Raw genomic sequence first — 25,429 nt, 5'->3', positions numbered from 1 at the left:
TTATATTAGGGGTTAATTAATGCCCAAATTTCCATTTTTGCTTTAACTACATAAGTTTAATATCTGAGCTTATCTGTGTCGGAAAATGCTTTATTCCTGTGGTTAATAAACACCATGATCGTCTTTCTTCATTTGTATTCCTGTGGTTAATTAACACCATGATCGTCTTTCTTCATTTGTTTTCCGTGGTGGGTTTGTGTGAAACCACAAGATTATATTTTCCACCTTTTATATATATACAATTTTACACTTTGTCCTTCATTTTTCAAACATTTGATAATAAGCCTTAGTATCCGAATGTAATTCGGGATTTTCAATATTTACTTATTTTATATTGATGTTTAGCAAAATGGAATATGACCCAATTTTAAACTGGAACTGCAGAAATGCAGACCCAGCACCAGAGGAGTTTAAAAGAAAGCTGCCTCTCAGGAAGAAACAACGGAAACTTGTAGCAGTACAATCTTTGTCAAGGCAAGACGGGTTAAATAAGAACCCTCGCAATTTTCCCAGTTTGACTCAGAGATTGGAACTGCAGAAGTGCAGAGAAACCAAGTTGGATACGGAAAATCCAAAATATATAACGAGTTTAAAGTACTCAATAAAAGAAAATTATAACAGATGGAAACTGCCATCGTTCATTGAAGTCGCCAACTCAACCACAATGGAAAAGGCGATGATGCCTATCGACTTCATAACCCAGCCAGAAGTGGTTATAAAGAACGAAAACAACTTCTGAAAATTAAAGAAGAAGGAGGAACACGGCTACATCCTCAAGGCAGGAGGCATGCAAGTCACCATCCCGTTCGAGGGAATAACTGCTTTTCCGAACCATGTAAAAAACAGACAGGAAGAGCAGGACGACATTCAACAACTTACGGATGAAATGAGCAGACTACGAATCAAGAACAAGATCAAAAAGAAGAAAATCGTGAAGTTGCAACAAAAACTAGAGGCTTCACAGAGGAAGATAGCGATCCTCAGATCATACAACGTGGAGCTTGAATTCGGAAGGAAGCTCTAGATAAAACCTAACTTATCTTTATAACTTTTTCGTTTGATGTTCTCTTTAAATTTTATAACTATAGTATTTAACCATTAAAGTGTTTAAATTTTCACCTTGGTAACTGTAAGAATCGAACAGCTTAATTTTCTAAAAAAAGGGGTGAGTTGTAGTATTGCGAAATACTACACACACACAAAAGACCATTGTCTTAATTGTTTATTTAACGACCCAATTCTAAATTGGAGCGTGCCATTTAAATTAAAGCCTTTTTTCACTAAATCAGATATTGACTGATTTACTCTTATTAGGACTATAAAATCTTGTTTTGAAAATCCACTCCTTTTTAAATACTTGTCCAATTTTTCTCATTTTTTCAGGCTCAATATTTTAAAAGGGCGGCGATTATTAATACGTCCCTTTTAACTTAACTTGAAACAAACTGGATAAATATTTAGCAGTCTTGCCGGCTGCACTGAACTTCTCCTTGCTTTGATTAAGCAGAGGTGCACCTGCAATAGGATGCATCAGAGAGAGTAATATGAATTTTTAATAAGACAAACTGAAGGCTGCGGTTTTTATCAAAGGGGACTAATAAGTTGAAGATATTTGGTTTGAAAAAATCAAATAAAAACTAGTTGAAAATTCCCTTATTAAAAAGGGAGAACAAAGGAGCAGGTGAAATCTGAATAATTAAAGATTGAATCAGGCGCCGGTTTATGCTTACGAGCAAAAGGACTGGCCTGAAATCTTCAGTGTTTCATTTTGCTCAGTAAGCAGCAAGTTAGATATCTTCAGTTAGACCTTTTCAAAAAATAAATAATTTTTCTTTTCTGCCTTTACAGTAAAATTAAACTAGTCTTTTTTCACAAATAAAATAGAGAATAAATTCTCATTTCAAGTTCGATAAAATTATAAATCGAGATACTCGAGATAACCACAACCGAGGAAGTCTGGACTACAAGTACCCAAAGGACTACGGCAAGGCGATTCAGACGACCCAACCAGAAGTGCTGACTTGGACAAAATCAAGGGCAACCATACATACTAATCAGCCACCGACCTTAGTAAGAAGATAAAAAATTGATGAACAAAATAAGATTAGCTCAACCTCCCCTCATAGGTATATTTCTTTAAGCTGTTCGATTCATTTATATAATCTAATAACCCAGTGCTCTGTGCAATGACCGCTTAGTAAAACCAATAGTTAAAAAAGAAGACCGGATTTTTTTTTCCAATTTTCCCCGCCCTCGTTGTACAGTTGCCAAAAAATTGTTAACTCGTCAATTGAAATTTAAAAAACTTCAAAACTCTTTACATGTTTCAATATTACTCTGATTTTTGAAGAAAATGACAGAATATTTGTTCTCGGGGTAATTTTTGTCAAGTGAAAAAAAAACTATCCTGTGCACAAACATTTGACAGTTTCTCCGGAAATTGGAAAATCAAACAAGCATTAACTAACATAAAACAAATCAAGCAAGAATAAACTGGGATAAATACATTTTACAAGCAATAACTAGCAATTAAATTTTAATTTTGATTTATGTCAAAATGTTTAGTTCACCTGTACGGCGGTCTGATTGGGCGCGATGCCAGTTCTGAAGTTGAAGAGGATGTCCATAACGAATATTGAGTCGTTAATGCAATTGAATAGCATCCAGCTGCCAGCCAGAGTGTAGTTCTCCTCGAAGAATGCGATGGCCACTGGCAAGATCACAAGGTTGATGATCAGCAGTAGCAGCATCACAAAGTCCCACGTGAACCTAACAGAACAAAACAGAAGAAAAAGGGTTCAAATGAAGTTCAGTTTCACATTCCAATTTTATTTATTAGTTCAAGTCAAAGCGATGGAAAAGAATTCATAAGAAAAGTTTTCTGTTGAGTGGGAAAATTTCTTTTTAGAATTCTCCTAAGCTGATGCCTTTTTAATATTCTCCCAAGTCAAACTAACTGGTAAGAACACAATTTCATACAATGTTTGGTTATGAGTTTTGGCTATTTCCTTGGATTGGCACATTTTAATTGAACCATATGATTCAAAAAGGAGAAACCCCCTGTAAATAGGGTAAAAAAGATGATCAAACATGGTCAAAAAAGACTGGTCAAAAAGATGGAATCTGAAGTTTTTAATCCTAACAATTTATAAACAAAAATCACTCAAAATTATATAAGTTTTATCAATTCAAAATCATTGTTTTTGTGGTTACTTTGATTTCTCGATACTTGAAACACTGGTGTGAGCTTTACGCAGTTAATTATGCAAAAACGGCAGATGTAAGTGAAAGAACTCTCTAAAAACAAAAACTGTCATTGCTTTTCATGGAAAATTGTTGTTTAGTTCAATTACTCGGCTGGAAAAGTACTCGGCTGCGAAATAACTCGACTGGGAAGCTGGAAAAGAGCCCAAAATTTTGTTCTAATCATGAATACATATTTGGAACAAGTTTTTGGGCTCTTTTCCAGCTTCCCAAATTGTTCACACACCATTTTAATTTAAAAATATTGTAGAATTTTGTTCACCTGTTCAAGTTGACACGTTTAAATGCAGTTTATAATAAAAAAATTTTTTCTAAATAGAATTGAAAAAGAAGCCACTTTTTGAACTAAGCGTCAAAAAAGCGAACATTTTGTAAGTAATCTGAAATGATTGCAAAATCAGTTTGAAAAAAAATCTCACTCAAATGGGAGAGTTTTTTTACTGAAAAAGTGATATGAACACAAATGAAAACGCAACAAGATTTTAGCGCATACAAATCTTTAAAACTATCACTTTTACGAAAAAAAGAACAAGAACAAACAAAAAAATTCCCTCCACACGCCATATTAATTACAAAGTGATAGATTTAGCGATTTAACTCCTCTTAACCAATCAATTATTGGAAATGAACTTCCTGCAGCCAATTTGGAACAATTTTTAGGACGGATTAACTCTCCGCTTACGCGTTAATGGCGCGAAATATATTCCGCGTTAAGTGTCCAAATCGGCCAAAATGGCAATCTTTAAACCCCCATAACTTTAAGAAAAAAGATTATAGGTAAAATATCGTTTCAAAGTAAAGGTCAGGGCAACAATACCTTTTGATTGAAAAAAAACCGCCAAAAATGGCTATTCAATAAGTCGAAAATTGTCTGAAGAAATATTTCGTTCCTTTTTTTTTTACAAAAGTCGGAACAACAGCCTTGTAATTGCTAAAAAATATTATACAAAATTTGCAACCATTGAACAAAGCCAGCTCAAAAAACATAATTCACTTTCAATTGCTTGCATTTTTTTCAAGATTAGGAATCTTTGATCATTCTGTAACTTCACTCATTTGAAATCGGCAGTCGAAATTTCAGAAAAAAGACGCTAATTAAATAAGAAAAAAATACAAATATAGGGAAAAATGAGATTAGCTATGGGCATCTTTGAAGGTAAAAGCTTTTAAAAGTTTGCTTTTACTACAACTAAAATTTTGATATGATGAAAAGAAGTTTTTCGTAAACATGTAAAATTTTCATCCCATCTAAGAAATTAACGAAAGCATGTTTGCAAAAAAAAACACAAATCAACACCTTTGAAAAATAAGCATCCCAGGCTTGCTTCTCAGCCAAATAAACTATAACGTAAAACAAAAAACGGGTATAACCAAATGATTCAGAACCACCAAAAGGTTTGTATACTGACACTTTTTCAAGTAAGCGGAAAAATTGTTCAATAATTTAAACTATATACCTTGACTTTTTGAAGCTTCCTCAAGTTTTGAGATAGTCCATTCCATATCGGGATCAACATTATAGCATTCAGAAGCTATGAAGAGTAATTTTCGTATCTCTTCTAGTACCAGATTTTTTTTTTAGTATTTTTGATAGATATCAAAACTTTCTGATGGTTTCCATCTGATGAGAAAACTCATTAGACAAAATAGCTTTATGAAGAAATCTGCAGGTAAAATTTTTAGTTTTTAAATGCAGATCACAAAATCTATCAATGTTTTTTTTCATGGAGCAATTTCTTAAGCCTCAGTTTTTTTAACGACTCAAACAAATGATAATTTTCAAGGTATATTAAAGAAAAATTTCCCGCCTCAACTAAACTGGGACATAAGTAAAGATTTTGAAAAAAGTAGAGCGTCAGAAACGACAAAATATTCCGCAAGATGAGAAATAATCTAATTTCGTTTGCCTAGATCCTTGTTTAATTCTCATGAAAAATACAATTTGTCTCTAAAATAACACCAAAACATCAAGCTGAATCTTCTTTGTTCAAATCCTCCTTTTCAAGAAACTTTGAATCGAACAATTCTGCTATTTTCCAAACCTGTTATGATCTGTTTTTTATCGCAACAATCATGAGTTAGCGATAAAGATAACAATAAGAAGGTTCATTATTTTAAGTCTTTTTAAAGGCAAAGCTATATCTGCAAAAACAAAGATATATTATCCTCAAGTTGAACAATTTGAATGGTATCCCAATTTATGACTTCAAATATTCTTATTCTGAGCAAAAATAGCAAAACTCTTAATTTTTCGTTTTCAATGTCACGCAGTATATATATGAGTGTTCTTTGTTTCGACCACCTTCTTTGTACTATTTTGAGAAATCCATTTTTGACTGACCGTACAAACTTTCTACAAGCACCTTTTGCAACAAAATATACTAACTTTGAAGCAATTTTGTGGTCATAGCTTATGCAACATCTTAAATTCTTACAAAAATTCTGCTCATTAGTATGCGTGAAATTCTGTTGAATCAAACGTTAACGTTAACCAAAAATTGTTCGTTTATTGGAAGATTTTTTATCATCTCATCCTCGCTTTCATTTTTTGACAAGATAATATCCTTTTGTAATAAATTTTGATATTCTCTACTAAATTTTTCAAATCTTGAATAAGTATTTTTAGCCACAATTCGAGAAAGTTCGGTTAACCGGCAATATGCTGCAAAACTCAAAACAAATTATCACATTTGCTTTAAGAGAGATACTTTGTTTGTCAAAATTTTCCATACAGTGCTTAAAAACGCCTTTTTGGCCTGTTTTTTTTTTTCACAAAATTACCTGCGGCGCAGAAAATCTTGTCAAATTTGTCATAGTGATTTAGGAGAACTCAGAAATTCAATTGGGCTGACCTAAAAAAAAGGGTCGTCAAAATTTTCAAGTTTTTTTTTTTGAAAATTCGCCCCCCCCCCCGCCCTCGAGAAACTCCTAGATCCGCGCCTAATTACATGTGTTTCTGTCGTCCTCATTCAAGTTTTTTTCCGATGACTTGGTTTTGGCAAAAAGATAAATTCAGAACTTTATTTTAGTTTTGGGTTATTCTATAGAGATCTTGCAGAAGCTTTCAAAATTTTGAAATATGTTCGATTTTTTCCATAATCTGACTAAAATATTAACTCCCTTATTTAGCTGCAAAGTCAATTCAACACATTTCTGATGAAATTTTGATGTTATCTGGTCAAATGAGTACCTTGTGAAAACCAGGAAATTTTATAATCTTTGATAAATCTTCAAGATCGTGGCAAGATTTCCAGATGACTGGAACTGTAAGAAGATTGACAAGGACTTCTAAAAAAATGGTTATTGGTGAACTTTTGTCTTTCTCGAACCTGAAAAGACTGTACGGGTGTATGATCCAGGGGTTCTCCATACACCTGACCCGCTCCTTCTGAAGTGCCTTCCTGCTGCCAAACACCTTCATGGCGAACTTGTTGTTAGTCGGATGAATGGCCGTCAAGGCAAAATTGCGAAACCAGTCCCACACCTGAACACGGATGAAACTGTTACTTTTAAAAACTTGGATATTGCAATATTTTAACCTAATAAATTGTTATTGTAGTTTTTATCAAACAAGTAAGAATAAGTAACACAGTGATTCCTAGAAATTTGGTTTTTGTTGCTGAATTATTAAAAACACTAATTTGAATCTTTGTTTTAAAATTTTTTGGATTTTATCTATATTTTCCTAAAACTTTGTAACTTTTTGATGTTATGGGGAAATTTCCTTATAAAGAGTGTTGTAAACAAACGTGATGATTTGTTATACCTTGTGGAAACCGATGGACGCACATGATCCACCTGACGGCATTCTCAAGTTGTTCGAGCTTAGTTTGCCTCCACTGGAGAAACTGAGATTGTTGTCGCAAAGACTGTCGCCTACCGAGTGATGTTCCATTGCAGAATCCAGTAGCATAAACTCAGATGTGTACGTTTTCCCAGGAAACAAATCGCCGTTAATTGAACCAAAAGCGGATACTTCAGCTTCATGGAATGATAAATCGTTTTCAATTTCTAGCTTTCTGGCTAAATTGGACGATTCTGCTTCATTGATTGAGTTCAACTTCAGTTTTGTATTTTTTTGATGCTTTTCTGGAATGTCAGAATCAATCGCTGCTTGTACTTTTCGGCCCGATTGGTTATTTGTTATTAAAGAGTCGGCCGAAAATGAACACGACGATATTTCTGCCTCGCATTTACCTGTCATGTCAAGAAAAGTAAATTAAACAAAGTAAATCATTCAAAATACCAATTAAAACTTAACTAACTAATATGTGTCAAGTTTGCAAAAACCAATTTTTTCATTTTTTTGACAAATGAATATCTGAAGGTACTCATGGGATTAATTTAAATACGTTTATAACAATTTCATATAACTGGAATAAAATTACATTCAATTTTTCTGAGCGGGTTTAAAACCCAGCGATGGTTACTGGCGCTGGGCTTAAGATAACGCCAGATAGCCATATTTGAATGTTGAATCAGGCAAACGTTTGTAGCATTTCAAGAGCAAGTATAAGAGAGCACTATAGCACAATAACTAAAAAATTAACTATAATTTTTTTTTACTCAGGAAGGAGCAGCAACTAAACAGCCATGCCTTAGCAGGTGTGGGATGCGAAATGAAACGTTTCACCGGAAAAACTTGAGTTTGAATTCGGTTTAACTTGATTTTATGCAAAATAAGTGAAAAAAAAAAAATTTATTAGCCCATTTGTTTAAAAGAAACAATTAACATTGGTTTTGAACGCATTTTTACGGTTAGATTAAATAAAGAAAAATTTATTGCCTTTGAAAATTGACTCAAATCATAAAGTTTCGTAATCAGTTAGCAATTGCGTCACCGTGTTGCAGTTTCAGTGAGTTACAATCACGTGAGGCTAGTACTTTACCACAAATCATAAAATTCAGGGGGATTTTTTCAAAATTTTTCATTCCTAAAAGCTTCCACAATAAAAAAAGTATAAAGTTCAATCTTAAAATTTGTTTCATTAATTTTCTAGCAATATACTAAACCCACGCAAAAAAAGAAACCAGGTTAAATTAAAGGAGCTACAATTATGCAATTAGATTTTCCCATTTTTAGTGACTTATTTCCTTGCGGTCAAATATCAGAGTGAAATGTCATCTAAAAAGCATAAATTATACTTTTGAGTGCCGCATTTTATCAATTTTTTGAACTAAAACCATAACTCTACAAAATCTGTATACATTTTTTTCAAAAACTTGATCTAAAAGTTTATAAAATGTATAAATCCGCGCAGATAGAAAATTGTGCAAATTATGAATTTAGAATAGATTGAAACTGATTGTTTTGATTACTATTGGCATCAAACTAGATCGATTTTAAATCAAAAATAATAGATGCTTTTTTAGACATTTTCTACATTATCTCTATAAAACCGATTGCAAATCTTTTTGTCGGTACACATCTCCATTGACCTCTGATTAAAATGCTTTGCGACGAAATGTTGCTTGCTCCAAAAAATCACCTGCGTCGAATTGTCGCCATACCGTTGATAAGGGTCATAAGACTACATATAACTGAAGTTTGACGTTGTAAGAAGTACTTCAGGGGAAGATCCATACAATCGATCGAAGTTACATTGAAGTGATATTGTTCTGACAGATTTTCGAAGCGGATTAGGCAGTAATCAGGTTAAAAATGATAAATCTGAAGGACTTGTACAAAGATCACAAGAACTCGTCTCAATTAAAAACAAGGAATCGAATTCGAATTCAAAGAGGTCTAGTAAGTAGCCCCTCCCCCTCACATAAAGGCGGAGAAAGGAGCTTGGTAGTAAAGTATAGGTTCAAAATTTATTCACGCTTAACTATCTTATTTATGAACACTAGGAGGAAAATTTTTATACTTAGTGTCATAAAGATACACTGCTTTTAAACGCTAAAAAGTTTGAAAAAATACTAGAGAGCAGGGTAGTAAAAAAATTGCGTACTCAAAAACAATTTGGGAGTATTTTTTCTGGCACTGATCAATAGCTGATTAGAGGTGTCTTTAACTTACATACCATTTTAGCTAGTTGTTTTTTAAGGGTGTTTTCCACTGGTTATAAGACACGAGGCTGGTTATAAAACCTGAATGAGTTAAAATGGAGTTGAATCGAAAGGGTTGAAGCTTTGATAAAAATTCCAGGGAAGGGCAGTGACGTCAAAGTGTCGCCAAAAGCTCTACTTTTCAATCAAAAATCAACAGAAGTTTTAAATTCATACTGTTATACTTGGTATGGATTCATAGGGCCATGAAACATTTACCAGTCCAGAAAAGAGCCAAAAAATGCACGAACATGCCTAGCTCAAGAAGCCAATATCGGTTCGGAGTATAGCAGGTAAGGTACCAACAAAAAGGAAAACAGTGTATTCTTCAGATAGCTGAGAAAATTTAAGAGAAAAATAAGTCAGGTTTCTATTTGAAACTTATTTCATAGACGTTATAAAAAAGAACGTCTAGGAAATAGAACGTTATAGATGTTATAAAAAGTGTGATATAATATGCAAATCGACCAGAAACTATATTTGTAAACCGTTTAATCCAATTCTGAAGTCACACTGGAAATTTTAATCCGCTTTTACGGTATAGGGAAAACTCAAGCGAATAATGCTGTCGAATTAAGAAAAACCTTTCCCTATTTGCTTAGCTTTTAAAGACTTTCAACAGAAGAAAAAGGAATGAATTAGCATAAGTATTCTCAAAATGCCAACGCTCAAATAGGGGTTTTAAAATAAGCACCCGTAATTTCATATCTTTTCATTGTTAAAATTCACAAAGTGTTTGCTTTGTTTGGTTCTATAAGACCTTGAAAAAGGGTTTAAAAGGCTTTTCAACCAGCCAAGAGAGACTAAAAAGCCACTATCTTCACTGAAATTTGAAAAATTGTTGTTTTGAGCGCCCTGTTTTTAAAATCAGATTGCTGCTACAGTCTTAAAGATGAGCTAAGAGAACGGGTAAATCCAAAATCAGCAGAAAGTCTTCTCCATGATAATCTTTATTACGCAACTCGCAAACTATATTATGCATAATACTTTTACGTTCAATATCTTTGTGTTTGTTTGAAACTATTCGGCATTAATTTTTTGTAGGCGAAGAGAAAAAAATTGCCACATTTCTCTTAAAGTGTACGTCACGGGACGCAAAACAAGCAGCAGTTTATTAAAGCAATTTTCGAAATGTTAAAATTTGTCAGGAGAAAAAATCCACCCCGAGCGCAAGCTGTACGTCATTTTCTTCGAAAATAATCGGAACAAAAACTCTAGGAGATTTGATGCAAATATTATTAAAGATAACCTTATGTTAATATTTCCCCTTAACATAGGAAGAAAAATTTTTTCGAGAAATTTCACAAAAACAAATTCAAATTCCTTTATTTAAACCAAGAGCAATATCTTGTCGATATTCTATCAATTGCTCCCAAAATTTATTTCCCAATTTCTGAAGGAACGCAAGCTTTTAGAATGATTTCGAAGGGATGGAAACTTATTTTTGTTTATCAAGAAAGCATATCTTGTGAATTTGGCTGATGAATCAGGTATATAAAATCAGAAAAGAAAGACTCTAAAATACGGGGGAATGAGAACATTTTTTTAAGTCAACGAGCCAGGAGGTTTAACCCCAAAGGTTAATTAGTCAGCTTGACAACAAAACACAGAGTTATACAACCCGTAACATTTATATCTCAAGAAAGTGAAAACCTTAATCAAAAAAGAATTTTTTCAACTTTTCGCTATTTTCTTTGTTGATTTTTTATGTTCTCCGAAGAACTGAAATTAAGCTTCAGTAATAGGTAATGTTAATTGAAGCAAATCAAAATTTTAAAAACGAATCGGATTTTTTATCAGATATTCATTCTTCTAGTAGAAAAAAAATTCGAAAACCGATTTGAAGACAACCTTTTTCTAAAAGCGAAAAAAAAAATTTTTTTGTTTGGATTTTTGGTGGCTAAAATTTTAGCAGCATGATCGATTCACATTTCACCCTGAGGCAACAGATTAGAATTAATCGTTAGTAATCCATTGTTTTAATAAATTCAAAATTTTTTATAGTCCATTCAAAAATAATTGACTTGGATTTTTTTTTATTTCGTCTCGTGCAAAGTTTTGCAAGAATGTCTGCTTTCATTATATAAGTTATGCAAAAATTTTGCAAAACGATCTGAGTGTACGGATTACTCGATTTCAAAAACTACACTTAGACGAATTGCAAATTTCAGCCACCCCCAACGTTTTTTGCAGTTTCTTAATCCCCTTCCCGACCAAGAAAAATTTTTCGATTGGTTTTTTTTTCTGTCAAACCTGTCAAAAACAGGTCAAAATTCCATTTTTGGCCACTCAATGAAAAGTTTCTACGAAACGTCTTCATTTACGCGTTTCCTCTCAAATTTAGTATATACATTACATACATTAATAGCAAAGAAACAAACTTTAACCACCTCCGTTTTTAATTCCCCTCCCCCAAAGTTTTCAAAAATATTAAGAAATAAAATGGAAGGAAAAAATTGAATAATTCAAAATGCATACCAAAAATCAAATTGTGCAGCAAAAAACTATGTTGAATAACTTTATTTTGAAACGTGCAAGCAACTTTTTGCTGTTGAAGTTTGCATGCGTACCCCCATCTTAAGGAAAAAGAAAAAATATCGAAATCAATTGAGTTTGTTCATCGATATTTATAAAAAAGAAAAAAAATTATTATAATTGATCTACAAATACCTTTTATTGCTTTAATAAAAAATTGCAGTATGATACATTTTTAGCACATTATGTACTAATTTTTTTTGTTTTTACAGACACTGACGAAAAAACTCGAATGCAATCAATATATATCCATAGAACTCCCATTAAGAGAAAAACGTAGACCTCTATTTTTTAAAACAGTTTCAAATTTTTCAATCCTTTCATTGCAACTGCTCAATGCCTTTGGTTTTTGATAGTAAAATGTCATCTAACCGGTCAAGATGAAAACAGACCTGAGTTTTATTAGCTTGTCTGTGCAAAAAATATTCCTACGCAAAACAGAACTGAACAGGGTCTTGAAAAACCAAAAAAAAAAATAACATAGCTAGCAGAAAGTAGGCAAAATATCAATCAACTCAAGGACATCAAAAAATTGACTTTTGTGATCATTTTTCAGTTTCCGAAGTTGAAGTTTATTAAATTGCGGTAAAATTTTGTTGGATAATTTTTGATAAATTAAAAAAATGGATCAAAAATTATTTTTTCTGTTCCGTTTATGAATTCTGAAAATTGACTTCCAAAAAAGCGTTTCTTACGCCATTCGTACTTTAAGAGTTGCGTAAATTGATTTGCTATTCGCAACTGCTTAGAACTGAGAGTAAGAAATCAAAACCAAACAGCAAAAAAACCAATTGTCAACAAATTTTAAAATTATTTGTTGAAAAAAACGCCAGAGGTCCTGAGTAAAAAATAAATCGTTTCAATAATTAATACTTTTATAAGCAAAAAAATCGCAATTTAATTAGGAGATCAGTCTTTCGTTTGTCAAGGTTTTGAAAAACAGTGCTATGAACAGTTCGAAATGACGATTGTTGTTAAAAGTGAGAGTGACCATCGAGATCAAATAGAACTATTTTGTATCTATACCCGCACTCAGTAAAGAGAAAATAATCGTTTATATTATAATTATAATCGTACTTTTAGCAAAATTATAATTATTTATAAGCGCCAATTTTAGATGATTAAACGATTTATAATCCATAATAATGATAAATATTTTTGTGACAATTTAATCAATTATAATCAATTATAATTGATTATAATTTTTCCGAAAATCTCTTACAATCTCTTATAATCTATTTTAATCTATTATAATAAATTATAATCCCTTTTTCTATCATAATTTTAATTTACAAGAAAATTGAAATATAATGGATTATAATTTAGCTACTCTGCATAAAAAACACAGTAAAAATCAGTATGAAGTAATAAATCAGCAAGCCAGGGGCGGATAAGAGATTTTCTCGACGGGTGAAGGCGGATTTTCGAAAAAAAAAATTCCAAAAACTTTATCGACCTTTTTTTAGGTCGACCAAATTGATTTTCCGAGCTCTCCCAAAGCACTTAAAAAACCCTGTTTTGGCCAAAGATTGTGCACCGCAGCAAAACTTTTGAACCCCCCTCAAAATTAGTTTTCATTGGCGCGGAAGGCCAAAGGGTCCGTCACCAAATATGGATATCTCAAAACAGTATAAAAGGGAACCCTTTGGGTAGGTAGGGGGTCGAGTCCCTGAAAAAGACAAACACACCCCCCTCCCCCTAAATCCGTCCTTGCAGTAAACAGTAAGAAAATGAACAGTCAGCAAAAAATAGAAAGAAAAGAAAATTAAAACGGAGCTCAATCGAAAGGGTTGAAGCTTTGATCAAAATTCCAGGGAAGGGCAGTGACGTCAAAGTGTCGCCAAAAGCTCTACTTTTCAATCAAAAATCAACAGAAGTTTTAATTTCATACTGTTATACTTGGTATGGATTCATAGGGCCATGAAACATTTACCAGTCCAGAAAAGAGCCAAAAAATGCACGAACATGCTTGCCTCAAGAAGCAAATATCGGTTCGGAGTATAGCAGGTAAGGTACCAACAAAAAGGAAAACAGTTCATACTTCAGATAGCTGAGAAAATTTAAGAGAAAAATAAGTCAGATTTTTATTTGAAACTTATTTCATAGACGTTATAAAATAGAACGTCTAGGAAATAGAACGTTAAAGATGTTATAAAAAGTGTGATATAAAATGCAAATCGACCAGAAACTATATTTGTAAACGGTTTAATCCAATTCTGAAGTCTCACTGGAAATTTTAATCCGCTTGTACGGTATAGGTAAAACTCAAGCGAATAATGCTGTCGAATTAAGAAAAACCTTTCCCTCTTTGCTTAGCTTTTAAAGACTTTCAATAGAAGAAAAAGGAATGAATTAGCATAAGTATTCTCAAAATGCCAACGCTCAAAATAGGGGTTTTAAAATAAGCACCCGTAATTTCATATCTTTTCATTGTTAAAATTCACAAAGTGTTTACTTTGTCTGGTTCTGTAAGACCATGAAAAAGGGTTTAAAAGGCTTTTCAACCAGCCACGAGAGACTAAAAAGCCACTATCTTCATTGAAATTCGAAAAATTGTTGTTTTGAGCTCCCTGTTTTTAAAATCAGATTGCTGCTACAGTCTTAAAGATGAGCTAAGAGAACGGGTAAATCCAAAATCAGCAGAAAGTCTTCTCCATGATAATCTTTATTACGCAACTCGCAAACTATATTATGCATAATACTTTTACGTTCAATATCTTTGTGTTTGTTTGAAACTATTCGGCATTAATTTTTTGTAGGCGAAGAGAAAAAAATTGCCACATTTCTCTTAAAGTGTACGTCACGGGACGCAAAACAAGCAGCAGTTTATTAAAGCAATTTTCGAAATGTTAAAATTTGTCAGGAGAAAAAATCCACCCCGAGCGCAAGCTGTACGTCATTTTCTTCGAAAATAATCGGAACAAAAACTCTAGGAGATTTGATGCAAATATTATTAAAGATAACCTTATGTTAATATTTCCCCTTAACATAGGAAGAAAAATTTTTTCGAGAAATTTCACAAAAACAAATTCAAATTCCTTTATTTAAAACAAGAGCAATATCTTGTCGATATTCTATCAATTGCTCCCAAAATTTATTTCCCAATTTCTGAAGGAACGCAAGCTTTTAGAATGATTTCGAAAGGATGGAAACTTATTTTTGTTTATCAAGAAAGCATATCTTGTGAATTTGGCTGATGAATCAGGTATATAAAATCAGAAAAGAAAGACTCTAAAATACGGGGGAATGAGAACTTTTTTTTAAGTCAACGAGCCAGGAGGTTTAACCCCAAAGGTTAATTAGTCAGCTTGACAACAAAACACAGAGTTATACAACCCGTAACATTTATATCTCAAGAAAGTGAAAACCTTAATCAAAAAAGAATTTTTTCAACTTTTCGCTATTTTTCTTTGTTGATTTTTTATGTTCTCCGAAGAACTGAAATTAAGCTTCAGTAATAGGTAATGTTAATTGAAGCAAATCAAAATTTTAAAAACGAATCGGATTTTTTATCAGATATTTATTCTTCTAGTAGAAAAAAAATTAGAAAACCGATTTGAAGACAACCTTTTTCTAAAAGCGAAAAAAAAAATCTTTTTGTTTAGACTTTTGGTGGCTAAAATTTTAGCAGCATGATCGATTCACATTTCACCCTGAGGCAACAGATTAGAATTAATCGTTAGTAATCCATTGTTTTAATAAATTCAAAATTCGTTATAGTCCATTCAAAAATAATTGACTTGGATTTTTTTTTATTTCGTCTCGTGCAAAGTTTTGCAAGAATGTCTGCTTTCATTATATAAGTTATGCAAAAATTTTGCAAAACGATCTGAGTGTACGGATTACTCGATTTCAAAAACTACACTTAGACGAATTGCAAATTTCAGCCACCCCCAACGTTTTTTGCAGTTTCTTAATCCCCTTCCCGACCAAGAAAAATTTTTCGATTGGTTTTTTTTTCTGTCAAACCTGTCAAAAACAGGTCAAAATTCCATTTTTGGCCACTCAATGAAAAGTTTCTACGAAACGTCTTCATTTACGCGTTTCCTCTCAAATTTAGTATATACATTACATACATTAATAGCAAAGAAAAAAACTTTAACCACCTCCGTTTTTAATTCCCCTCCCCCAAAGTTTTCAAAAATATTAAGAAATAAAATGGAAGGAAAAAATTGAATAATTCAAAATGCATACCAAAAATCAAATTGTGCAGCAAAAAACTATGTTGAATAACTTTATTTTGAAACGTGCAAGCAACTTTTTGCTGTTGAAGTTTGCATGCGTACCCCCATCTTAAGGAAAAAGAAAAAATATCGAAATCAATTGAGTTTGTTCATCGATATTTATAAAAAAGAAAAAAAATTATTATAATTGATCTACAAATACCTTTTATTGCTTTAATAAAAAATTGCAGTATGATACATTTTTAGCACATTATATACTAATTTTTTTTGTTTTTACAGACACTGACGAAAAAACTCGAATGCAATCAATATATATCCATAGAACTCCCATTAAGAGAAAAACGTAGACCTCTATTTTTTAAAACAGTTTCAAATTTTTCAATCCTTTCATTGCAACTGCTCAATGCCTTTGGTTTTTGATAGTAAAATGTCATCTAACCGGTCAAGATGAAAACAGACCTGAGTTTTATTAGCTTGTCTGTGCAAAAAATATTCCTACGCAAAACAGAACTGTACAGGGTCTTGAAAAACCAAAAAAAAAATAACATAGCTAGCAGAAAGTAGGCAAAATATCAATCAACTCAAGGACACCAAAAAATTGACTTTTGTGATCATTTTTCAGTTTCCGAAGTTGAAGTTTATTAAATTGCGGTAAAATTTTGTTGGATAATTTTTGATAAATTAAAAAAATGGATCAAAAATTATTTTTTCTGTTCCTTTTATGAATTCTGAAAATTGACTTCCAAAAAAGCGTTTCTTACGCCATTTGTACTTTAAGAGTTGCGTAAATTGATTTGCTATTCGCAACTGCTTAGAACTGAGAGTAAGAAATCAAAACCAAACAGCAAAAAAACCAATTGTCAACAAATTTTAAAATTATTTGTTGAAAAAAACGCCAGAGGTCCTGAGTAAAAAATAAATCGTTTCAATAATTAATACTTTTATAAGCAAAAAAATCGCAATTTAATTAGGAGATCAGTCTTTCGTTTGTCAAGGTTTTGAAAAACAGTGCTATGAACAGTTCGAAATGACGATTGTTGTTAAAAGTGAGAGTGACCATCGAGATCAAATAGAACTATTTTGTATCTATACCCGCACTCAGTAAAGAGAAAATAATCGTTTATATTATAATTATAATCGTACTTTTAGCAAAATTATAATTATTTCTAAGCGCCAATTTTAGATGTTTAAACGATTTATAATCCATAATAATGATAAATATTTTTGTGACAATTTAATCAATTATAATCAATTATAATTGATTATAATTTTTCCGAAAATCTCTTACAATCTCTTATAATCTATTTTAATCTATTATAATAAATTATAATCCCTTTTTCTATCATAATATCAATTTACAAGAAAATCGAAATATAATGGATTATAATTTAGCTACTCTGCATAAAAAACACAGTAAAAATCAGTATGAAGTAATAAATCAGCAAGCCAGGGGCGGATATGAGATTTTCTCGACGGGTGAAGGCGGATTTTCGAAAAAAAAAATTCCAAAAACTTTATCGACCTTTTTTTAGGTCGACCAAATTGATTTTCCGAGCTCTCCCAAAGCACTTAAAAAACCCTGTTTTGGCCAAAGATTGTGCACCGCAGCAAAACTTTTGAACCCCCCTCGAAATTAGTTTTCATTGGCGCGGAAGGCCAAAGGGTCCGTCACCAAATATGGATATCTCAAAACAGTATAAAAGGGAACCCTTTGGGTAGGTAGGGGGTCGAGTCCCTGAAAAAAGACAAACACACCCCCCTCCCCCTAAATCCGTCCTTGCAGTAAACAGTAAGAAAATGAACAGTCAGCAAAAAATAGAAAGAAAAGAAAATTAAAACGGAGCTCAATCGAAAGGGTTGAAGCTTTGATAAAAATTCCAGGGAAGGGCAGTGACGTCAAAGTGTCGCCAAAAGCTCTACTTTTCAATCAAAAATCAACAGAAGTTTTAATTTCATACTGTTATACTTGGTATGGATTCATAGGGCCATGAAACATTTACCAGTCCAGAAAAGAGCCAAAAAATGCACGAACATGCCTGCCTCAAGAAGCAAATATCGGTTCGGAGTATAGCAGGTAAGGTACAAACAAAAAGGAAAACAGTTCATACTTCAGATAGCTGAGAAAATTTAAGAGAAAAATGAGTCAGATTTTTATTTGAAACTTATTTCATTGACGTTATAAAATAGAACGTCTAGGAAATAGAACGTTATAGATGTTATAAAAAGTGTGATATAAAATGCAAATCGACCAGAAACTATATTTGTAAACCGTCTAATCCAATTCTGAAGTCTTACTGAAAATTTTAATCCGCTTGTACGGTATAGGTAAAACTCAAGCGAATAATGCTGTCGAATTAAGAAAAACCTTTCCCTCTTTGCTTAGCTTTTAAAGACTTTCAATAGAAGAAAAAGGAATGAATTAGCATAAGTATTCTCAAAATGCCAACGCTCAAAATAGGGGTTTTAAAATAAGCATGCGTAATTTCATATCTTTTCATTGTTAAAATTCACAAAGTGTTTACTTTGTCTGGTTCTGTAAGACCATGAAAAAGGGTTTAAAAGGCTTTTCAACCAGCCACGAGAGACTAAAAAGCCACTATCTTCATTGAAATTCGAAAAATTGTTGTTTTGAGCTCCCTGTTTTTAAAATCAGATTGCTGCTACAGTCTTAAAGATGAGCTAAGAGAACGGGTAAATCCAAAATCAGCAGAAAGTCTTCTCCATGATAAACTTTATTACGCAACTCGCAAACTATATTATGCATAATACTTTTACGTTCAATATCTTTGTGTTTGTTTGAAACTATTCGGCATTAATTTTTTGTAGGCGAAGAGAAAAAAATTGCCACATTTCTCTTAAAGTGTACATCACGGGACGCAAAACAAGCAGCAGTTTATTAAAGCAATTTTCGAAATGTTAAAATTTGTCAGGAGAAAAAATCCACCCCGAGCGCAAGCTGTACGTCATTTTCTTCGAAAATAATCGGAACAAAAACTCTAGGAGATTTGATGCAAATATTATTAAAGATAACCTTATGTTAAAATTTCCCCTTAACATAGGAAGAAAAATTTTTTCGAGAAATTTCACAAAAACAAATTCAAATTCCTTTATTTAAAACAAGAGCAATATCTTGTCGATATTCTATCAATTGCTCCCAAAATTTATTTCCCAATTTCTGAAGGAACGCAAGCTTTTAGAATGATTTCGAAGGGATGGAAACTTATTTTTGTTTATCAAGAAAGCATATCTTGTGAATTTGGCTGATGAATCAGGTATATAAAATCAGAAAAGAAAGACTCTAAAATACGGGGGAATGAGAACATTTTTTTAAGTCAACGAGCCAGGAGGTTTAACCCCAAAGGTTAATTAGTCAGCTTGACAACAAAACACAGAGTTATACAACCCGTAACATTTATATCTCAAGAAAGTGAAAACCTTAATCAAAAAAGAATTTTTTCAACTTTTCGCTATTTTTCTTTGTTGATTTTTTATGTTCTGCGAAGAACTGAAATTAAGCTTCAGTAATAGGTAATGTTAATTGAAGCAAATCAAAATTTTAAAAACGAATCGGATTTTTTATCAGATATTCATTCTTCTAGTAGAAAAAAAATTCGAAAACCGATTTGAAGACAACCTTTTTCTAAAAGCGAAAAAAAAATTTTTTTGTTTGGATTTTTGGTGGCTAAAATTTTAGCAGCATGATCGATTCACATTTCACCCTGAGGCAACAGATTAGAATTAATCGTTAGTAATCCATTGTTTTAATAAATTCAAAATTTTTTATAGTCCATTCAAAAATAATTGACTTGGATTTTTTTTTATTTAGTCTCGTGCAAAGTTTTGCAAGAATGTCTGCTTTCATTATATAAGTTATGCAAAAATTTTGCAAAACGATCTGAGTGTACGGATTACTCGATTTCAAAAACTACACTTAGACGAATTGCAAATTTCAGCCACCCCCAACGTTTTTTGCAGTTTCTTAATCCCCTTCCCGGCCAAGAAAAATTTTTCGATTGGTTTTTTTTTCTGTCAAACCTGTCAAAAACAGGTCAAAATTCCATTTTTGGCCACTCAATGAAAAGTTTCTACGAAACGTCTTCATTTACGCGTTTCCTCTCAAATTTAGTATATACATTATATACATTAATGGCAAAGAAACAAACTTTAACCACCTCCGTTTTTAATTCCCCTCCCCCAAAGTTTTCAAAAATATTAAGAAATAAAATGGAAGGAAAAAATTGAATAATTCAAATTGCATACCAAAAATCAAATTGTGCAGCAAAAAACTATGTTGAATAACTTTATTTTGAAACGTGCAAGCAACTTTTTGCTGTTGAAGTTTGCATGCGTACCCCCATCTTAAGGAAAAAGAAAAAATATCGAAATCAATTGAGTTTGTTCATCGATATTTATAAAAAAGAAAAAAAATTATTATAATTGATCTACAAATACCTTTTATTGCTTTAATAAAAAATTGCAGTATGATACATTTTTAGCACATTATATACCCTTTTTTTTGTTTTTACAGACACTGACGAAAAAACTCGAATGCAATCAATATATATCCATAGAACTCCCATTAAGAGAAAAACGTAGACCTCTATTTTTTAAAACAGTTTCAAATTTTTCAATCCTTTCATTGCAACTGCTCAATGCCTTTGGTTTTTGATAGTAAAATGTCATCTAACCGGTCAAGATGAAAATAGACCTGAGTTTTATTAGCTTGTCTCTGCAAAAAATATTCCTACGCAAAACAGAACTGTACAGGGTCTTGAAAAACCAAAAAAAAAAATAACATAGCTAGCAGAAAGTAGGCAAAATATCAATCAACTCAAGGACACCAAAAAATTGACTTTTGTGATCGTTTTTCAGTTTCCGAAGTTGAAGTTTATTAAATTGCAGTAAAATTTTGTTGGATAATTTTTGATAAATTAAAAAAATGGATCAAAAATTATTTTTTCTGTTCCGTTTATGAATTCTGAAAATTGACTTCCAAAAAAGCGTTTCTTACGCCATTTGTACTTTAAGAGTTGCGTAAATTGATTTGCTATTCGCAACTGCTTAGAACTGAGAGTAAGAAATCAAAACCAAACAGCAAAAAAACCAAATGTCAACAAATTTTAAAATTATTTGTTGAAAAACACGCCAGAGGTCCTGAGTAAAAGATAAATCGTTTCAATAATTAATACTTTTATAAGCAAAAAAATCGCAATTTAATTAGGAGATCAATCTTTCGTTTGTCAAGGTTTTGAAAAACAGTGCTATGAACAGTTCGAAATGACGATTGTTGTTAAAAGTGAGAGTGACCATCGAGATCAAATAGAACTATTTTGTATCTATACCGGCACTCAGTAAAGAGAAAATAATCGTTTATATTATAATTATAATCGTACTTTTAGCAAAATTATAATTATTTATAAGTGCCAATTTTAGATGTTTAAACGATTTATAATCCATAATAATGATAAATATTTTTGTGACAATTTAATCAATTATAATCAATTATAATTGATTATAATTTTTCCGAAAATCTCTTACAATCTCTTATAATCTATTTTAATCTATTATAATAAAATATAATCCCTTTTTCTATCATAATATTAATTTACAAGAAAATTGAAATATAATGGATTATAATTTAGCTACTCTGCATAAAAAAAAACACAGTAAAAATCAGTATGAAGTAATAAATCAGCAAGCCAGGGGCGGATATGAGATTTTCTCGACGGGTGAAGGCGGATTCTCGAAAAAAAAAATTTCCGAAAACTTTATCGACCTTTTTTTAGGTCGACCAAATTGATTTTCCGAGCTCTCCCAAAGCACTTAAAAAACCCTGTTTTGGCCAAAGATTGTGCACCGCAGCAAAACTTTTGAACCCCCCTCAAAATTAGTTTTCATTGGCGCGGAAGGCCAAAGGGTCCGTCACCAAATATGGATATCTCAAAACAGTATAAAAGGGAACCCTTTGGGTAGGTAGGGGGTCGAGTCCCTGAAAAAAGACAAACACACCCCCCTCCCCCTAAATCCGTCCTTGCAGTAAACAGTAAGAAAATGAACAGTCAGCAAAAAATAGAAAGAAAAGAAAATTAAAAGAAACTAACTGAAAAGTACACAAAACAAAAGAAAACAAAACGAAATGAAGCGATGACGTTTTTTGAATAAAAATTGATTATAATCGATTGAAATGGATTATAATTCAATAAAAATTCATAAATAATTTTTTCAAAAAATTCGATTATAATCGATTAAAATGGGGTTTTTTTGTTTCGAAAAATGGTAACATTATGATCCTTTTTTAATCGATTATAATCTTTTTTTTTGAAACTTATGGAGACTGACAATAAAAATCCATTATGATATATTGTTTTCTCTTTTTATTGAATGCGCGTATACTGTTTCTTTATCTACACTGTTTTGTATCTAGATTGTTTTCGGTAAATATACTGATTTTTATCCACTACTTTGTGTTTGAATATGTTGAATGGGTTGCAAGGGTTATAATTTGAAAAGAAAGCATAAAACCTCTATACTGCAATAAATTAATAAAAAATAAAAAATTGAAAAACGGTTTCTCTCGACATTAGACATGCGTTAAAAAAATTTAAAAATCAAACGCAAGTTCTTTCAAATAGCGTTTTAAGAAAAAAAATTTTTCACGAAGAAGAAAAAACATGCGAAACATTTCAAAGTTTTTCCTAGAAACTTGCACATACTAAGCAAAATCTCTCATCAGAATCTGCTGTCAACTACCTCAATACAAGACAGCGAATTGCACGATTGCACAAAATATATTCTTTGGGTTTATACATGATATTTGAAAGAGTTCAAAATAGTTGTGCTCTAATTATAAATTGAAAACAAGGATAGCTGGTTACTGAGCAAGTGGCACAAAATGTTCCGACCATAATCTTAAAAATACATCAAAATTTTTCAAAGTATTGTCGGTTTTTTTCGGCGTGGTGTGATAAAAAGAATTGAACAAAACACTGAAGATTAGGTGTATTTGACAGTCATAGTAAAATAATCAAATTGAAAAACAGTTTTGCAGAAAAAATGCTTGAAAAGGAAAAAATCGAAAAAAACTTTAGGAAAATTTTTTCTCAAATTTTGCAGTTTTTTGACGTTTTGAAAATTTTGATTCCAAAAAGGGGCTAAAATACTCAAAGTAAACTAATGTTACTCGAGTAAAACTAAGTTTTTACGTTTTAAATTAAGCTATTGTAAGCTTTTAAGCAATCAAAATAAGACTGCTCGTGCTCGCTTGCCTTAATCGCTCGAGTTAAGACGAAAAATCAAAAATTTCAAACTGTTTTTCTCAACAGGGATTTTTTTAAAACTTTTTTAATGTGGTACGAATTTTGACGTGTACGAAAAACTTCAATGTTTGAGTGCGATTGTTTTCAGCTTATCATTTTATTTTTAACAGTAGAAGTTAAAATGAAAAATTCAAAGTGAAACCTTAAAACTCCATTTTAACCTAAATACCCCGCAATTATGTTCTTCAATATATCATCTACGTTATCAAAAAGCACCGAATACAAAGTTCTTTCGTTACTTCTTTTTATATAAGTCTACATTGTGTATCTCTTCAACAAAATCACTAAAGGTCTTATTTGACAGAGCCGCTTACCTGAAAAGTTGATTCAGAATCAGTTGATAATGTCGAAACTTTGAATTAGCGCCAATCAAACTGTAGAGCTAACTAAAGTCAAACGGTATCTTCACAGCGTTTTTTCAACATTTCTAACTTTGTGGTTTTCAAACTTTTCAAAATGTCAAAATTGATTAAAACATTTTGGCAGCTTATCAAATTTAGGCCAGAGGGTTTTTCAGGAGGAAAGTGTCTACTGAAAACAAAGATTGAAAAGGGAATAATTGAAAAGACTCAAATTCAACTAGAAATTGTAGTTATAATGAGCCGTAATGTAGTAATTTTGACGTTCTGAAATCTATTTATCAATGCTCGTTGCTTTTAACTGAATTGCTACCAATGAAAGCATTTACCCTAAAAAAAAGAAAAAGAAGTAAGAATCTCTACCTGTAGAAATGGGCACCGGGCAATAGAAATATAAATTACTTACGGTGATGAGAAAATGCTATGGGTGGTTTGGGAGATAATATTTCAGCAGAATCCGTTGAAATTTTTCCGAATGAATTGTCTAGTGAGTGAGCTGAACTGCTAAGCACGTCCGATGTTTTGTTGGCCGAGTTTGATCCCAGAAAGTTGTTGGATTTATTCAAAAGGCGGGGAGAAACTTGAAAGTCATCAAATTTAGGCAGTTTATTTTGGCAGTCACAAGCATGGTTGTTTAGATCAGTTTTGCTCAATTTTTTGGGAAAAACATCCCAAAATCCACTCGCGATTGAAGTTTTCGGTTTTCTGCTACAGTCGGCTTTAGCTGCCATGTCTGTAATTGGTAGTGTTTTGGGAGTTTGTGAAAGTATTCCTGTTTCTCCGTTCTTGTAGCCTAATCCTGTTTGTTTCCGAAACTTTTTTGAGGGTTTCGACCTTTTTAACGACTGATGACGTCTGAATAATGACATTTTATAAACTTTCAATTTTTGATAAGCCAGGAAGAGTTAATCTGATTTGAAATGAACAAAAGTTGGGGAGAGATTGAATTTGCGTAGTGGCGACTTTTCGAAGGGTGAATTCGATGGATGGTAATGAAATTAGAGTGAAGTTAAGCTCTCCCCGTTTTTTAGGATGTGAAATAGAAAACTGGCGTGGAATTTGCTCAAGAAAAAAAAGTAAGTGGAAATGAAACCAATATGATGAATATTTCATTAAAAGAACAATTATTCTCGTATGATGGCTAAGCAGTGAATCTTCCGGTCGCCTTTAAGCAAGTCTGATTTAGATTTTGGTTCAAAGCCATTTTTTCAAAGTAACTCAACATTTTTGAACAAAGATCCGACTCAATTCATAGTAAAATAGTTTCTAAGCCGAAATGGCTTCTGTTAAAAGAAACTCCCGCTTCGATTTTCCGGTGCTAGAATAAATTTTGTCGAAGTAGCAGGACAATCTTCCCTATGCCATTCTACCTTATGTTATTCTAACCTATGTCATTCTACTCTGCGCCTAATTTAAGACGGAATGATTACAGCAAAATAGTGATCTATCTGAAGTCCAGCCAACGTGTTGCGAGCTTGCCAGTAGAGGTTAGGGCTCTTTACGAAAATTAGCCTTGAACCCGAGATAGTCAGCTCAGTAATCTCTGACCAACTGAAATGTTTATAGTTCGAAGGGTAGATTGTATTATTAATTATATTAGTATAGGGTAGAATGGGATAGGGTAGATTGTCATGAAATCTTTGTCGAAACTAAAATTCGTTAAGCAAAATTTGTCTGGAGAAAAAATCACGCATCCAGCACTAATATTTGATCACTTTCC

The 25,429-nt window shown here is 32.1% G+C and overlaps 2 protein-coding genes across 4 annotated transcripts in view; one reads left to right on the top strand and one right to left on the bottom strand.

Moving 5' to 3' along the window:
* The window catches only part of LOC134844305 (ATP-binding cassette sub-family C member 4-like), a 463,247-nt gene that overhangs the window by 5,831 nt on the left and 431,987 nt on the right, over window positions 1-25,429 (top strand). The gene's annotated exons all lie outside the window — the stretch shown is intronic.
* LOC134844306 (potassium/sodium hyperpolarization-activated cyclic nucleotide-gated channel 1-like) overlaps window positions 1-25,429 on the bottom strand; it is a gene marked incomplete at its 3' end in the record, with an annotated part of 64,054 nt that overhangs the window by 26,229 nt on the left and 12,396 nt on the right. The window contains 4 exon segments of one of the 3 annotated variants that reach the window (XM_063860937.1): window positions 2,571-2,769; window positions 6,594-6,748; window positions 7,031-7,461; window positions 24,116-24,771. In XM_063860937.1, the coding sequence (XP_063717007.1) occupies window positions 2,571-2,769; window positions 6,594-6,748; window positions 7,031-7,461; window positions 24,116-24,578 (1,248 nt within the window). 3 annotated transcript variants of the gene reach the window in all.

This window comes from Symsagittifera roscoffensis, chromosome 4 (assembly GCF_963678635.1).
Source record: "Symsagittifera roscoffensis chromosome 4, txSymRosc1.1, whole genome shotgun sequence".
NCBI lineage: Eukaryota > Metazoa > Xenacoelomorpha > Acoela > Convolutidae > Symsagittifera > Symsagittifera roscoffensis.
Note: the sequence above shows the minus strand (reverse complement) of the source record. Positions and strands in the feature narration are given on the sequence as shown.